The sequence below is a fragment of the Histoplasma capsulatum genome, assembly GCF_000150115.1.
Source record: "Histoplasma capsulatum G186AR genomic scaffold supercont2.2, whole genome shotgun sequence".
In the NCBI taxonomy this organism is placed as follows: Eukaryota; Fungi; Ascomycota; class Eurotiomycetes; order Onygenales; family Ajellomycetaceae; genus Histoplasma; species Histoplasma capsulatum.
In genome coordinates this window covers 2,490,006-2,505,077 of record NW_025544802.1, presented here as the reverse complement: position 1 = coordinate 2,505,077, position 15,072 = coordinate 2,490,006, and the positions used below count along the sequence as shown (strand labels likewise).

Genomic DNA, 15,072 nt, shown 5'->3' with positions numbered 1-15,072 from the left:
CTCGTCATTATTTTACTGCCTGTAGCCATGGTACAATCAATCTGCAAGACTACGAAGCAATGGAGCCTCGCCCACCAGAATGGCTTCGACGCGCTCAAATTCACTGAGGAGCCGGTGCGTGAGCTCGAGGATCACCAGGTTTTGGTAAAACGTAAGTTGATCACATACTCCCTTCGGAATCAGAAGCAAAGCACGAAACAAGATGAATGCGTGGGGGAGGCGTAGTGGAGGCTTGGGCGGGCACGGATGCAAAATATTATAATCCGCTAACATCTATATAACTCAATCCATCCAAATAGTCCAAGGAGCTGCGTTAAACGTATGCCACCTATCCCATCCGCTCCCAAGACTTCTCCCCGCCTTCTTAACCATCACAATCAGGCCCGCGACCTCATCATTATACACGGCGTCTATCCCATCCCCATTCAACCCAACGTAGTCCCCGGCTCCGATGGCGCCGGCACCGTCCTTGCCGTTGGCAAAAACGTTACCCGCTTCAAGCCAGGCGACAAGGTCACGACCACCATCAACCAACAGCACATCGCCGGGCCGATGACAATACAAGCATCACGATCCGGCCTTGGCTGCATCTACCACGGCACCTTACGCACCGTGGGCGCGTTCGACGAGCGCGGGCTGGTTCCCATGCCCGCGGGCCTAAGCTTCACCGAAGCCGCAACACTCGGCTGCGCCGGGCTGACGGCATGGAATGCCCTGTTCGGATTGCCTGGAAAGCAGATCCTGCCGGGCCAGTGGGTGCTGACGCAGGGCACTGGCGGGGTAAGTTTGTTTGCGCTCCAGTTCGCGAAGGCCGTGGGTGCCACGGTGATTGCGACGACGGGGTCGGCGGAGAAGGCGCGCTTACTGGAGAAATTGGGTGTGGATCACATTATCAACTACCAGGAGACGCCCGGCTGGGGCGCTGCGGCGAAGGCGCTGACGCCTGGTGGACTGGGGGTTGATATTGTTATCGACGTTGTGGGCGCGGCGACGTTGAAGCAGAGCGTCGCGAGCGTGAAGCTTGATGGGATCATTAATCTGATTGGGTTTATGGCCCCGCAGAAGCACGAGGAAGTAGAGCCGATGCCTGGATTGATTGATGCTTTAATGGGTGGGTTTACGGCGCGGGGAGTGTGGACTGGCAGTCTGCTGCAGATGGAGGAGATGTGCAGGGCGATCGAGGCCAATGTCGATAAGCTACGTCCTGTGTTGGATTCTAAGGTCTTTACTCTTGAGCAGACTCGGGAGGCATATGAGTATCTGGCGTCTCGGAGGCACTTTGGGAAGGTGGTCATTAATATCTCCTAGAGCGAGGCTCATACCATGATGATTGTATTGATTTTGGGATGCCACTGTCGGAACGAATTAAATTTGTCCATCTTTCAATCATGAAAATTAAAAGACATGATACACACTTCTGACAGGGCCTTTATCCGGTTTGGAGGGATTAAATAGTTCGTTTTGAGAAGTATCTCACATGCTCAAACGGTGTTATAGACTTTACTTTCTTTAGCTTAAACATGCGCACGTAGGCAATTTATAGCAACAAATTTAATGCGGGACTTTTCTTTTGAATTCTAAGGCGATAGATTCAGGGTATATTGATATATTGATATATCAAAATTGTTTCAAGTTGATACAAGGTGATATGCCTATTCATTCGTCCAACACCCAAGAGTATAATCACACGCCTAAATACGCATATGTGAAACCTGACGAATAGAAATTAAAAAAGAAAAAAACAATTCCTTTCACTCTAGCTATCGTACAAGAGCCGCCAAGTCAGATCCGGCAAAAAATTTCTTCTGTTCCAGACACCTTTCACTGGTACAGCCCTGGCACCGTAGCGTCATCTGGCGGGAGCAAGTTTGTCCGCTGCGCAGATGTGCAGCAGCAATGTCCGCAAGCCCCTGGATGAAAACCGTGCTCCCATTCAGGCTCTCAACTCGTTTGACGCCGGGGCTGTTGGCCTCATGAATGACTTCCTGATCTAGTTCGAAAAGGGTTTCGATATGGTCGCTGGTAAAGGCGATGGGAACTAGGAGAAGGTCTGTATGTCCTTTCTCCACGTAGTTTCGAACCGTATCGCTGGTTTGGGCTCCCAGCCAGGCTGAAGGGCCGACTTGGGATTGCCAGCAGAGGCGATAGGGGTTCGAGAAGTTGAGTCGTCGCATGACTGCATGGACGGTTGCAGCGACTTCTGCTGCGTATGGATCTCCTACATACTTAAGTCAATATATGAGTTGATTGGCATTTCACACAGAAGGCATACCTCGATTGACAACGCTCATAGGCAAGCTATGAGCAGAGAATAGGAGAACGACGTCATTTCTCCTTGCTTCAGGGTATGTCGCAAGTTGTTTTTCAATGTTCTGAGCGAATGCCTCTATTAAGCCCGAATGCGTAGGCCATCGGTCAATGACACTCCATTGGATGGCTCCCTCTGTCTCGCCTCGCCCAGTCGCGCGCTTGCCCTCCAATCGGTTACGCCACTTCCATAGTTCATTCAATGAGCTGCCCGTTGTGGAGCAAGAATACTGTGGGTATTGTGTAAACGCCACTGCCCGACCTCCTTTGCCTCCACCAAATCCATCTTGGATCATCTGTGTATAGGTAGTTTCTGTCAATGGGGCCGCGTATCGGAAAGCAATGTACGGTTTGTGCGGTGCAGTTTCTGGGGATATCTTGTCGAGGATCTTGCACATCTCCTTGCATTGGTACTCAGACCACTTTCTAATCGGTGAGCCCCCTCCTATAGCAGCATATTGCTTTTGGATTTTGGGTGTCCTACGATGGGAGATGAGGGGTCCTAAGTATGACTGGAGCCGGCCGAGAGGTATTATATCGGGATCTGCCTGGAACACAAAAGCGGTCGTCAGCAAAGATGCAAAATCGGAATCGAAAAACAACAACAATAATAATAATAACAATACAATGCAAGCGGTTTCTTACAAATAATCTGCTCAAGTAATCGCCAACATCTTGTGTTGTTTGAGGACCCCCCATGTTCAGGAATACCATGGCTGTCGGGCCCTTTGATCCCATTGAGTCCTGAGTGACAGGCGGAGCCGTTGTTGCCATCCCACGCCATTGCTGTTCGCCATAACTTGAAAGCGATATCGACGTTGTGTTCTCCAACAGGTTCTCCCCAACGCCTGCCGGGGGAGCGTAGTCATGGAAGTTCGTAGTGACATTTCTGGAATTGATCTGTTGAAATGTGGTGACAATCAGTCAGTCAGCACAATAAAAATGGGCGTCGGCCGGGCACCAGGCCAGGTCCTGTAACAGTAAGCACAATAACTTGACCGACGGAATGGCTAGTGGGATTGGAAATATGGCTTGAGGGTGTCAGCCAGGAACATTGAATGCTGACAGCTTGGTGATGTCCAACAGCGATCCCGACCCGTTTTTGCCGCCAAACTCCGTCTGAGGAGGCTGAATCTCCAGCTTCAACCAATCACAAGTTGAGGAAAGCTAATGCAAGCCAATTTTAGTCACATGATCTGGCGTCTCTTCGCGTTTCTTGGCGGCTATTTCGCGCTGACATCATATCAGGCAGAAGCGAGGTTAGAGGAGCTTGATAGCCACCCAGATGTTGGCCGTGTCGATAACACCGGCTCTTCTCCTTCTTCTCCTTCTCAGTTTTATCTGACTCTAAGCTGTTTTGCGGCTTCAATCGATCATCGCGGCAGCTTTACCCTTTTTACTACTACTCGAACATGGCTGATGAGGCGGCAGCTTGGCAGCAGGATGATGCGTTTGAGGAGGAAGAGGACATTGATGAAACGGTGCGGTAACTATCTAGTTATGTAGGCTCAATTGCTGTATCCCATGCTAACAGTTCAAGCCAGGGCTATAAATCTGTCAAAGATGCTGTCCTTTTCGCCATTGAGATCAGCGAGTCCATGTTGACTCCGCCTCCTGAAACTGGCTCCAAGAGAGCTGATAAAGAATCACCTGCCACTGCTGCCCTGAAGTGCGCATACCACCTGATGCAGCAGCGGATAATTTCAAACCCAAAGGACATGATTGGTATCTTACTATACGGGACTGAAGAATCCAAGTTCTATGACGAAGATGAGAGTGGCCGGGGAAGTCTATCATACCCACACTGCTATCTGTTCTCGGACCTTGACGTGCCAGCAGCAGAAGACGTGAAAAAGCTCAGGGCATTAGTGCATCAGGAGGAAGAGGCAGAACAGATATTAGTCCCGTCAAAAGAACGCGTCTCAATGTCCAATGTGTTGTTTTGTGCAAACCAGATTTTTAGCTCTAAGGCTCCCAATTTCTCCTCCAGACGATTATTCATCGTAACGGATAATGATGACCCTCACTCCAAAGACAAGGCACTGAGGTCCGCAGCAACTGTGCGTGCGAAGGATTTATACGACCTTGGCGTTATTATCGAGCTCTTTCCAATATCCCAACCAAACAAGGAATTCGACCGGTCAAAATTCTTTGATGTATGTCCATACTTGTTTTCTTCTATTCATGTTAGCTCCGTGACTGATACAAATACCAGGATATTATATACAAAGCATCTCCGACAGATCCAGAAGCCCCAGCCTTTCCCACGGCACAAACCAAAACCTCAACTTCCGGTGGTGATGGTATCTCACTCCTAAAGTCATTGCTCTCTTCGATCAACTCCAAATCTGTACCTCGTAGAGCACTATTTTCAAATGTGCCATTGGAAATAGGGCCTGATTTCAAAATCTCCGTTACTGGATACCTAATATTCAAACGACAAGAACCTGCGCGTAGTTGTTACGTATGGCTAGGGGGAGAGGTGCCACAAATAGCCAAAGGTATCACTACCCAGATGGCGGATGATTCTGCTCGAGAAGTGGAAAAGTGGGAGATTAAGAAGGCATATAAATTTGGCGGGGAGCAAATTTCTTTTACTCAAGAAGAGCAGGCTTCACTCCGAAATTTCGGTGAGCCTACAATCCGCATCATCGGATTCAAACCGCTCTCGGCACTTCCAATATGGGCCTCTATGAAACACCCAACGTTCATATATCCGACCGAGGAAGGATATGTTGGTTCCACGCGCGTCTTCTCGGCCCTCTATCAAACACTTTTGAAAAAGGAGAAACTAGCGCTTGTATGGTTCGTCCCTCGTAAGAACGCTGCTCCCGTTATGGCTGCTATGATTCCTGGTCGTCCAAAGCTGGGCGAAGACGGCGAAGAAGTTATCCCGCAGGGAATGTGGATCTTGCCTCTCCCATTTGCGGACGATATTCGACAAAACCCAGAAACAAACCTTATTACAGCCCCAGATTCATTAGTCGATAAAATGCGGACGGTGATTCAATTACTTCAGTTGCCAAAGGCACAATACGACCCCCAGAAGTATCCGAATCCTTGTACGTTGCTCGCCAGATTGATTGTTCACCCTTACTTTGAGTATGATTTTTACTACATTTACGGAACTAACAATTTTCATGCAATTAGCTTTACAATGGCATTACCGCATTTTGCAAGCTCTTGCTCTCGACGAGGATCTCCCAGAACAGCCAGAAGACAAAACAGTACCAAAATATCGTCAAATTGATAAGGTTCGTTCTGTCCCGTCCACGCCCTCATATGATTCTCTCTTGAACTAATCACGAACCCAACTGACTCAATCTTTTGTCTCATAGCGTGCTGGTGAATTCGTAATAGCCTGGGGCGAAGAGTTAGAAAGTCAACATCTGATGATCGAAGCGAAACAACCAGCAACCTCAACCCTCGTCAAGCGCCCAGCAAGCAGGGCGCAAGATCAAGTCAAAGGAGACTCACGCCCTACAAAGAAGACGAAAACCAGCCCTGATGCCGCTGGAGTTGGTGATGAAGTAAAACTACACTACGAGAAGGGAACATTGAATAAGGTTAGTTGTATATTACTTATTTTCATACCCTCCCCAGTCTTCTCCGGTTGTATTATGCTGCCCTAGAGCTAACCAGTCCTGCTATGAAAATGGTGCAGTTGACGGCGGCTGTCCTTAAAGAGTTCCTCCAATCTCAGCACCTGTCTACGACGGGTAAAAAGGCCGACTTGATAGAGAGGGTGGAGGAATTTTTGGAGCAGAAGTGATATTTAGATTCGGCTTTCATTTCCCCGTTTCTACCCAGGGGCATTCCAAAATTTTGCTCTCCCCTGCTCCATCTCCACGAATATCCTTTGCTTCATCCTTCTAAGCATTCAAGATACCTGATTTACATTTCTTTCTTCCACATTTTAGTTTTATGCAGATTTTGTCCCTTGAAAACGATTGACTGGTGCTATGACGAAAAAAACAACGGAGCTTTGAGAGGTTATAGGAGTTGGATAAGTATTTTATTTCTTTTCCTTTTTAATTTTGCCCTAGCGCAAAATGCAACTGTTAGTTGATGAAGCAAATTCATTTCGTTCTATGTAGTTTCGTTTCTACCAAAGCTAGCGATGGAACCTTGATTTGGTCCAGTATTCGGGTTGCCAAATATTAAAATTACCCCCCAGACACAAATTTCCGATAAACGCTATTTATGTTCGGTCTTTAAACACAAAATTCCATTCACGGAGAGTCAACAGATAACAGGCTACAATGGCGTGTCCTATGGCTTCTGTCTAACGTTACGCTAATACGCAACCACACAGTCCACATCCATTGCGAGCAGTAAATGACAACCCTCCACGCCAATGCATGGACCAAACTAGACGGCGAGCCCCCACAGGCGTCGCGTTATTTCTGTATATTTCTCGAGACACATACATTCTGTGCTCGCTTACTACTACTCGATTCGAGCTTCCAATGACAGATTGTGTGGACCCAACAACCCCTTCAGCCTGCAAAACATGAGATTTAGTTCACCATGACGGGTGATCAACGGGGAGGATTTGCCCCTCTGCTGGCTCTCTCTGGACCCGCGCATACGGGCCTGCGGGGCCCTTTTGAGAGGATGCTGTGAACGAGCGTCGAGTTATCCCATTGATTTCTGTTTTAAAATTAAAGCAGGGGCGGGTGCTCTCAGATCAGCATAGAACCAAGATCGACGACCGGATGTGTTGAGACCGCTGTGCAGTACACACGCAGCCTGAAGCAGAACCACAGCTCAATAACTAGCTGCGTTTCATGAACACATATATATTTAAAAAGAATATGGCAGACAATCTGCTGCGTTTGAGTTTTATTGCTGGAATCCATTCCGAGAACTCAACAATGAATCAATGATAACTGAATCAGACCTGAGCGCTCTAATATCCCCCCCATTGGCCCTAGCTACGAGACACAACGGAACAGACTTCGCTACACAAAGAAAAAGCGGAAAGAACGAAAAAGAAAGTGAAAAAGAGAGTTAAAAAGAGATAATAAACAATGCGCATACCCATACACACTGCTCTAACATTCTGCTGGGCCCACACCACAGCCCCTCGCAGCGATCCCGCCGCACCAAGCGCTTCGACCTTACGAAGCCCTCCTACGTCTCGCGGCGACTTCTCGAGGCCGCTGGTGGATTCCAAGCAGCCGCCGCTGGATGCGTTCCGGTCGAAGGTGTTTCAGGGCTATGCAGCGTATGGGCCGCATTTGTACGTGCCGAGTGGCACGTCGTATGATACCAGTGGCGGGGTGGTGAATTCTCAGGTCGCGAGCATCGAGATGAATACGGGGAAGATCGTGCAGGGGCCGACACATTGACGAAGGCTGGGCCGAGCCTGTCGTTTCGGGAGTCGGGAGGGGATGGCGGTTTTATAAAACCAAGGCTGGCGAGGTGAGGCTGTTCTTGGGCTTTGCGACGGGGAAGAGTTGGGGGCGGACGGAGATCGAGTTTGTTTTTATAAGAATGTGTTGGTTAGAGTGTGGATTGAGAAGGGATCTCCGTAACTGATTAATTAATTATTCATCAACCCTATAGACATCTCGTTGAGATTTTATTTCCTGGATACCCTTCTTTAAGGCCTCTAGAATTAACCAAGGCAAATTCAATAGTTAGTTAATAGGAGTAAGCAGAATTAGAATCGATCGACTAAGGATGCTAGCTATCGTGTGCTGCGAAGAGACATGACCTCAACTCACATTCACACAAGAAAAATTTCCCAATCGAAATGAAACAAACCCCATTGATATTGCTATTTACCCCTGAAGGGGTCAATATAAATTAGTTGCTCGATGTGGTGAATAAACTACCAAGACAACGAAACACAAGTCAGCAAGGAGACTAGGGGAACAACTCCTTCCCTGAAAAAAATTAAAACATGCGCAACCCAGTCCATTTTCATCGTTAATCAATAGCACCATACCCTTCACTTTATACATGCATGATGGCCGAAAGAAGGACAAAAAAAGAGAAGAAGGAAGCAGGAAGGAGAAGGAAAAGCATCAATGAAATGAAACATTCAAGTAAAAATCAGCTCTGCGCCAAGGGGTTCCGAATATAAGGGGCGTCGAAACTTTACACCTCACAATGTAAACAAATAAAAAATAATGATGAAAAGTAAACCAATCCCCGCCCCAATTGCCCCAATTTTTTAAACAAAGAAGCAAGTCAATAAACCAGAGAGCCAAACTTAGCGAATGAAAAGTGTTGATGGGGGAAAAAACGAACAGGAACACCTTAAGGACTAGGTTGGCCATATGCCTCCATAACCAGCCGAGGCAGAAAAAAGAAAGAAGAAAAAAAAGAGTATAGAAGAAAAAGACAAGAATTTAAAAATGTTAAAGTTCAAATAAGCATGCATCACACTTCTCTAGCTAGTTACTCGTGATATGGAGGCGGTGGGGTGCGCTCACGAGGCGGCGGCGGTTGCGGAAGCGGAAGTTGATTTTGCGGGTACTGCGGTTGTTGATATGGATGGGTATTTTGTGGACGGGGCGGCGGGTGTGGTTGGAGGTGATGTTGAAGCGGTGGTGGATGTTGGTGTTGGTGTTGGGGATGCGCTGGGTGATGCTGTGCGCTAGGAAGGGGTGGCGGTGGCGGATGTCCGTAAATTACGGGATGATATGGCGGGCTTAATGCCGCATGCCCCATTGGTACATGCATGTACTGTGGTGGTGGGGGTGGTGGAGGTGGAGGAGGTGGTGGGTGATGGGCATGAGCAGCATGAGGTGGAGGGGGGGGAGGGGGTGGTCGATGATAGGTTGCCGGAAGATATGACATACCCTGCGGTGGGGGCAGGTGAGGAGGTGCAGATGAGAATGGATCAGGAAGTTCGTTTAGATGTGGGATGGAAGGGTATCGATCGGAGGCGGGTAGGATACGGCGTGGCAGGTTGGGTAGTCCTCGAGAACCCGGTTGCGGTGGAGGAGGAGGTGGGAGAAGAGATCGTGGGTCGGTTGGCGGGATCATCTGGCCAAGTACAGGCTGGGGGAGTATTGTTCGGTGCAATCCGCGGGGATGATGGTCTGTTAACCGTGGTTGATGAAGTGGAGGGTGACATGGCTGCGGGAGTGGCTCCTGAGGTACAGCGGGAAGGTTGCGAAATGGTGCCAATTGCGGGCCTGGTAAGGGAGGCTCATACGTGGGCTGTTGTGCTAGCCGCTGACCAATGTCGCCCATGGCGGCATCAGCAAGAGCACTCAGCGCAGTAGGAGGTTCTACTGGCATTGCAGTGGAAGGTTTTCCCACAGCTGTCCGACCTTCTTCCTGCTCGCAAAGTTCGGTTAGAGCCTCCGTGAGCTGCGAAATTTTGTCGCTGACTAGAACTGGAGACCGTGTTGTCTCTTGGGCTATCTCCTTTATTTGAGGGGAAATGTCATTTTCCATCTTAGCTCGTTGTATAAACTCCTCCCAACCATAGGCAGCCCAGTCATAGAGTGCGGCACCCTTCGGGTCTCTGACAAACGAACTGTTGAATCCACGAACAGAGCGACGATGAGAAGTAACGCTTCGCTCCGATCCCGATTCGTCGGTCTGCAATTTCCTCCATCAATATATTATTCTTTTCCATGTTCTGAGCTGCCCATATCTGAAGAGTTGGAGACTTACCTCAGTGTGATCCTCGTCCTCTGCTTGGCGACGCTGTTCCACATAAGCCATATAGCTCCCTTGGGCAGCGAGGAGATGCTCCTTCCTAACATGCCAGGATTTATCCTAGATGAAGTTAGTTTGTTGTAAAGTGAAAGGAAGGAGAGAGGGCAACAAAAATCTTACATGGAAGTTACTATTGACAAGTTCTTTGTTAGCCTCGAGCATGGCATCCGCAGCTTTTTTACGCCAATTGTATTCATTTTCAATTATTTCCAGTCTCTTGCGCATTCTCGCTTTAAGACCATTCATTACTTGGTCGTATTCTGGGACAGCCATGTGTGCATTGGGATCTTTAATGAGTTTAGACTCTGATCGATTTGCAATGACGGTGAGCGCTGTTCGCTGCGCCGCTGCGACTCGGCGAAACACCTTATCCAGTTCCTTTTGTCTGTCACGGAGTTGCTTGATGACTGGGCTGGGCGACAAAGACATCTCGCGATCTATTGGTTGGAGTCTGCCACCACGCCCTCCTCTCCCAGCACCCCGACCCCGACCGCCTCTCCCACGACCACGGGTCCATCCTCTACCTCTTGCCCTTCCTCTAAATCCACCGCGTCCACGACCTCGGCTCGGAAGTGTTGACAACGGGCCGGCAGACAACTCTCCAGTTTCAGACGGGGTTGCAGCTCGGGAATCCGATATCTCCGTTGGAGTGGATTCGCCTGCCCGTAAAGGAGATTCCAGTTCTGTTAACCGAGCAGGCGAGTCTGCATTGCGGGTCCTAAGTCGCGGCAGCGGCCACGGGCGCCTGGCTTCTGGGGCTATTATTTCCATATCATCACCGCCAATTCTATCATCCTCAACTCTCTCAGATGGTGGGGAATCCAATCCACTGTTGGCAGTTGACATTTCCATGTTGTTTAGAACCTCCGCCGACTCATCACGCTTGCTGGCGGAATTTCGCTTCCTCGTAACCACATGGCTGGCCTGCTTACTCGCAGGTCTAACGTCTGGTTTTGTAGCCGGATTTTTATCCTTCTCCGCATTGGCTTCTACAAACTTGCTTTGAGGCTTCGGAACTTCCTCGGGAGAAGTTTCCAGTTCAGTTTTATAGCCCGAACTGCGACGAGGTCGAGAAGAATCTGTCCATGTCGATCTTAATGAAATTGACTGGGAATCGGATTTCCTAGTAACTGTACTAGGCGATTTTGACGAGGCATCATCTTCATTGGCCTCCAATTCGTCGGAACCAATATGGATATCAAGAGGCCTATTGAAGTCTGGTTGTTGTATGGCCAAGTCGTCAAGCTCCTCAGGTACGGAGCTCATATGATGAAACTTGGAAAGAATCCTAGCAGATTGACGGGTTGGCCGGGGGGTGCTCGATTCCGAAATGCCATTTTCAGGAGCGATCTCTTCCTTTGCCTTTCGAGCTCTTTTTGCTCGAGGGGTTTGCGGGGGATCCGAGTGAGTTTGACTCGGCAGAGGTTCGTCATGGGTGCTCCCGTTCAAAGATTTTGAACGACCAATACGCGCACGGCCCTTTCCCCTTGCTCGCGATCGCAAGCCGCCACGGCTTGCACCTCGTGAGCGGCTCAAAGATGAAGTAGATGATGATACTGGATGCCCAGCAGTTAACAGGCGGTATTCGCCATTGAGCTCCTGGCAATAATACTCACCCTGAGGAGAATCTGCTAGATATGCACTGCCCGATTCGTAATTTCGGTCCAGCTTGCGCTTAAGGCTCGTCATTCTTGTGAAATAGAGAAGGAAGAGAGAGTATCTTCACTACCTTCACTATATCTTTCTCTATTGGTTCGGATGAGGTCAGCTCACGTGATGGGAAAGAGAAGGACGGACACAGAGAGAGAAAGTGAACAACAAACACAAAGAAACAAAACCAGATCGAGAAGGAAGATCGGAAAGTGCAAAGAAGATAGCATCACTCCATCAAGGAATAGTCGTATTCAGCAAGCAGGCTGGCAAGGAGATAAGGGATGTTGGGAGTGTAGATGTGAAACAACCACCGAGGAACAACAATAAAGAAAAAAAGAGGTAAGTAAGCAAGACGACAGGAACTGAAACAACCAAGAGCTAAGAACAGTAATTAGAGTTAGGGGAAATTTGGAGAGACAAAACAGCAACGCAACATATTGTTATTCAAAACAAACACAACTTGGAAAAAATAGCACGGCGATGTAGTTGGTTGGCACAGCGTTAAACAACCAAAAAATGGGGGAGGGAGAGGAATGAAGGAGACAGAGTGAGAGAGAGAGAAGAGGGAAAAAAAGGAAACAAGAAGCGCAACAATAGAACTTGGTTTCCTCACATTCTCATTGGTCGACAGCGAGCAGCGACTCTATTTTTTCTTTTTTCTTTTTCTCAATTCCAGCAGGCTTATACTTAGCTAGGCTGGCTGGGTGAGTAGTAGTTAGTATACGGCCCCGTCAAATGACAAACTAGAAATACGAAGACGGATAGATTCCCTCAGCAGGCGGTTAGATCGGAGGGGAGCAAGTGTAAGGAGAGGGAGGCGACCAGAAGTTGAGAAACCTGTAGCAGAAGGAAAAGAAGCAGAAAGCAAAAAGCAGAGAGCAAAGAGCAGAAGAAGACAGTGTGAAATGACAGTGGTGATGTTGTATGTTCCAAGTTTTTCTAAAAGAAAAAGAAAAAGAAAAAGAAAAAAAATGGCCAGAAATATCAAAACGGGGCCGAGTTTACAGTAAGCAGAGCAAACCACCCAACTGTCAAGACGTCACAACAGTTAATTGACGACGCATGCATGCACGTTACATGAAGCCGGACGGACAGCTGGAGACAAGGGCGAAGCGCAGGACCTTGGCCATACCGAGACTACAGCAATGGAATAGAGGGAAAAACACCAAACAACAAACCAAACAAGAAAGCAAGGAATGTAGAGTAAACTATTGTATGGATATTGGGATTGGGGCACGGATCACCACCCAAACCAACTCACCTCCAAGTTGGGTGGTAAGAAGCTTCTGAGTTTTTCTTCAGTAAGAGCGAGCCATGGGAGAAGAAAGCATATCCTGAGAATAGCCGTTTCTTGCCCCCTGTATTCCGTATGTAGGCTGTGGAATGAATGATGGAATGCTGCGCGGATGAAGTAGGAGAAATGTGTTTGTTGTCACTAACGAGCTATGGTTAACGAACTATGTAAGGTAGGTAATCTGTAATTTTCGTAGCTAAAGGTTAACTAGTTAAGTCAACTAAAAGAGAAATTTCCCTCCCCCTCCGCCTCCAGAGAGCTATGTGATTACCTAGAATATAAGATATCTTCTGTAGAGCCAATTCAGGCTACTTTAATAATGCTTTGGAGGAGTACAGCCATGCTATAAAAAGGCCGGCCTTGACGCGACACTCCCTGTCGAAAAGACACTGCCGGCGTCAGCCCTACTCGCCAGCAGCTAAGCTGCTCAGATCAGACGGGTCAAATAGCCCAATCTCAGTCACCTCATGTGGTCGAAGTTTCGGCTAATGGTTCTCCCCTATCAGAGGGGATGCCTAATGGGTCATTGTAACTATCTAGCGGTCGCAGGCACTGCTTATATTGGTGTGAACAATACTGATGCCAACAACCCCCCTGGCTACAAAGACCCAAAACGCAAAACACCATGTAGCGGTCCTGGATATTATATACAAATCTTGCCTGGTTATCCCATCAAACCCCATTCCCACTCCCATTCCTTCATTGAAACCATTCCTTATCCCCCTACTTCTTCAACTATCATCATCTTCTTCATATATCTTCTTGCCCCTATCCTCCCTGAAAACATTCCAAAATATCCTGCCTTATAAACCTCAAAACATGGAAACCAATAGTTCCTTTTCCATCTGGCGTGTAGTCTTAGTCGATTCTCTTCGAAGGATTTGTGGTAAACCTCATAAATATAGGGCAGGGTAGGTTCTTGGCAGTCGATAGGATGGTAATATCGAATAGAGGATCAATCACATACGTTAGATTGAAGGGTGATGGTGAGGATGATCGATTGTCTGATGGATAGTTTCCATTGATATTTGAGTAAATGCGCCTTCAACTAGAGAGGGTGGCGCAATATGAGAGGCAGCAAACCTATCAGGGGCATTTGCATGCATAACAACTTAAAAAAGGGAGGCAGCTGGCCTCTTCAAGGCACTTTAGCCTGCTCCAAAACCGACAATAATAACCATCACCTATCGCAGGGAGCACGGAACCAACCGCTAGGTTTAAACTTAAAGCATTTGATGGCGCTGAAGCACCAAGGGGCCCATACCCATAACCTGAAAGTTGGGTTCATTGTGACTCTCGAGCGGGCGCAACAAGGAGCCTAGGCTTCCTAGTACGGGCTAGCGCCCCACACACTGTGTATACATCCGCCAACTACGGAGTATGCAGCTAGCACCAATAACAGCCACTCAGACTGAGCCCGGATTGCTTGTTTTTTTATCAAAGAAGCTTCCGCAACTACTACTTTTTCATTTATAACGTCTCGCGAGCTGCTACGCGGACCAGCAGAAGGATCCTGACAATAAGCCAAGGGAGCTTGGATTGCGGGAAAGGGGATTAGAACTTGATTAATTGATTGAAAGGAGAAATGAATGCCTTCTAGACCTAAAGCTACCAAGGGGATGAAAACCGCAGCTAGCAATGATGAAACTGAATACAAACCTACCTTTGGGGCACCGAGCGCCACGATTGATGATACCTTGATACGAATGATTGAATATCTGAAAAAACCGAAATGAATGGCTGCACAGAACGGACACAATGATAGAAAGATCTATAACAAAAGCTGAATGAAGACTCTGTCCACAAGAGATTCAGAGGATGTCAAACAAGGGGACGATGATGAGATGAATCAACTGACTACGCGAGCCACTGCCACAACTCCTCCAACTACTGAAGAATAACCCTGCAAAAACTACCGAAGAATCTCCTGCAAGAACCGTTCTAATGCCTACAAGAATCACCAACAGAACGGCCATGAGAGCCGCAAAGATACCCATGATAAGATTGGCCATCAAGAATACCACCACCACCACCACCGCTGATGAACGAACCAAACGTCGATACTACTACCACGAACCGAAGCCTCACGAATGCCGAAAAAATATAGAATGATACGAAGAATAGATTGATTC

General features: G+C 48.0%; 5 protein-coding genes across 5 annotated transcripts; 3 read left to right on the top strand and 2 right to left on the bottom strand.

Moving 5' to 3' along the window:
* Positions 1-27: 27 nt before the first annotated feature.
* Positions 28-1,308, top strand: HCBG_02041 (alcohol dehydrogenase; the record flags this gene model as incomplete). The annotated part of the gene is made up of 4 exons (XM_045429090.1): positions 28-151; positions 300-319; positions 382-780; positions 802-1,308. The coding sequence occupies 4 exons, from the start codon at positions 28-30 to the stop codon at positions 1,306-1,308; spliced, it is 1,050 nt and encodes a 349-aa protein (XP_045290876.1).
* A 244-nt stretch (positions 1,309-1,552) lies between these two features.
* HCBG_02040 (ferrochelatase) lies at positions 1,553-3,354 on the bottom strand (the record flags this gene model as incomplete). Its single annotated transcript, XM_045429089.1, has 3 exons — positions 1,553-2,218; positions 2,273-2,855; positions 2,953-3,354. 3 exons carry the CDS (start codon positions 3,079-3,081, stop codon positions 1,761-1,763), a joined length of 1,170 nt encoding a protein of 389 aa, XP_045290875.1.
* Positions 3,355-3,603: 249 nt separating this feature from the next.
* HCBG_02039 (uncharacterized protein) lies at positions 3,604-6,079 on the top strand (the record flags this gene model as incomplete). The annotated part of the gene is made up of 6 exons (XM_045429088.1): positions 3,604-3,788; positions 3,852-4,463; positions 4,523-5,369; positions 5,458-5,561; positions 5,646-5,873; positions 5,972-6,079. The coding sequence occupies 6 exons, from the start codon at positions 3,720-3,722 to the stop codon at positions 6,077-6,079; spliced, it is 1,968 nt and encodes a 655-aa protein (XP_045290874.1).
* Positions 6,080-7,340: 1,261 nt separating this feature from the next.
* On the top strand, positions 7,341-7,661 carry HCBG_02038 (teichoic acid biosynthesis protein C; the record flags this gene model as incomplete). The annotated part of the gene is made up of 1 exon (XM_045429087.1): positions 7,341-7,661. The coding sequence occupies one exon, from the start codon at positions 7,341-7,343 to the stop codon at positions 7,659-7,661; it is 321 nt and encodes a 106-aa protein (XP_045290873.1).
* Positions 7,662-8,714: 1,053 nt separating this feature from the next.
* On the bottom strand, positions 8,715-11,682 carry HCBG_02037 (uncharacterized protein; the record flags this gene model as incomplete). The annotated part of the gene is made up of 3 exons (XM_045429086.1): positions 8,715-8,917; positions 9,123-9,873; positions 10,114-11,682. The coding sequence occupies 3 exons, from the start codon at positions 11,680-11,682 to the stop codon at positions 8,715-8,717; spliced, it is 2,523 nt and encodes an 840-aa protein (XP_045290872.1).
* Positions 11,683-15,072: the final 3,390 nt, after the last annotated feature.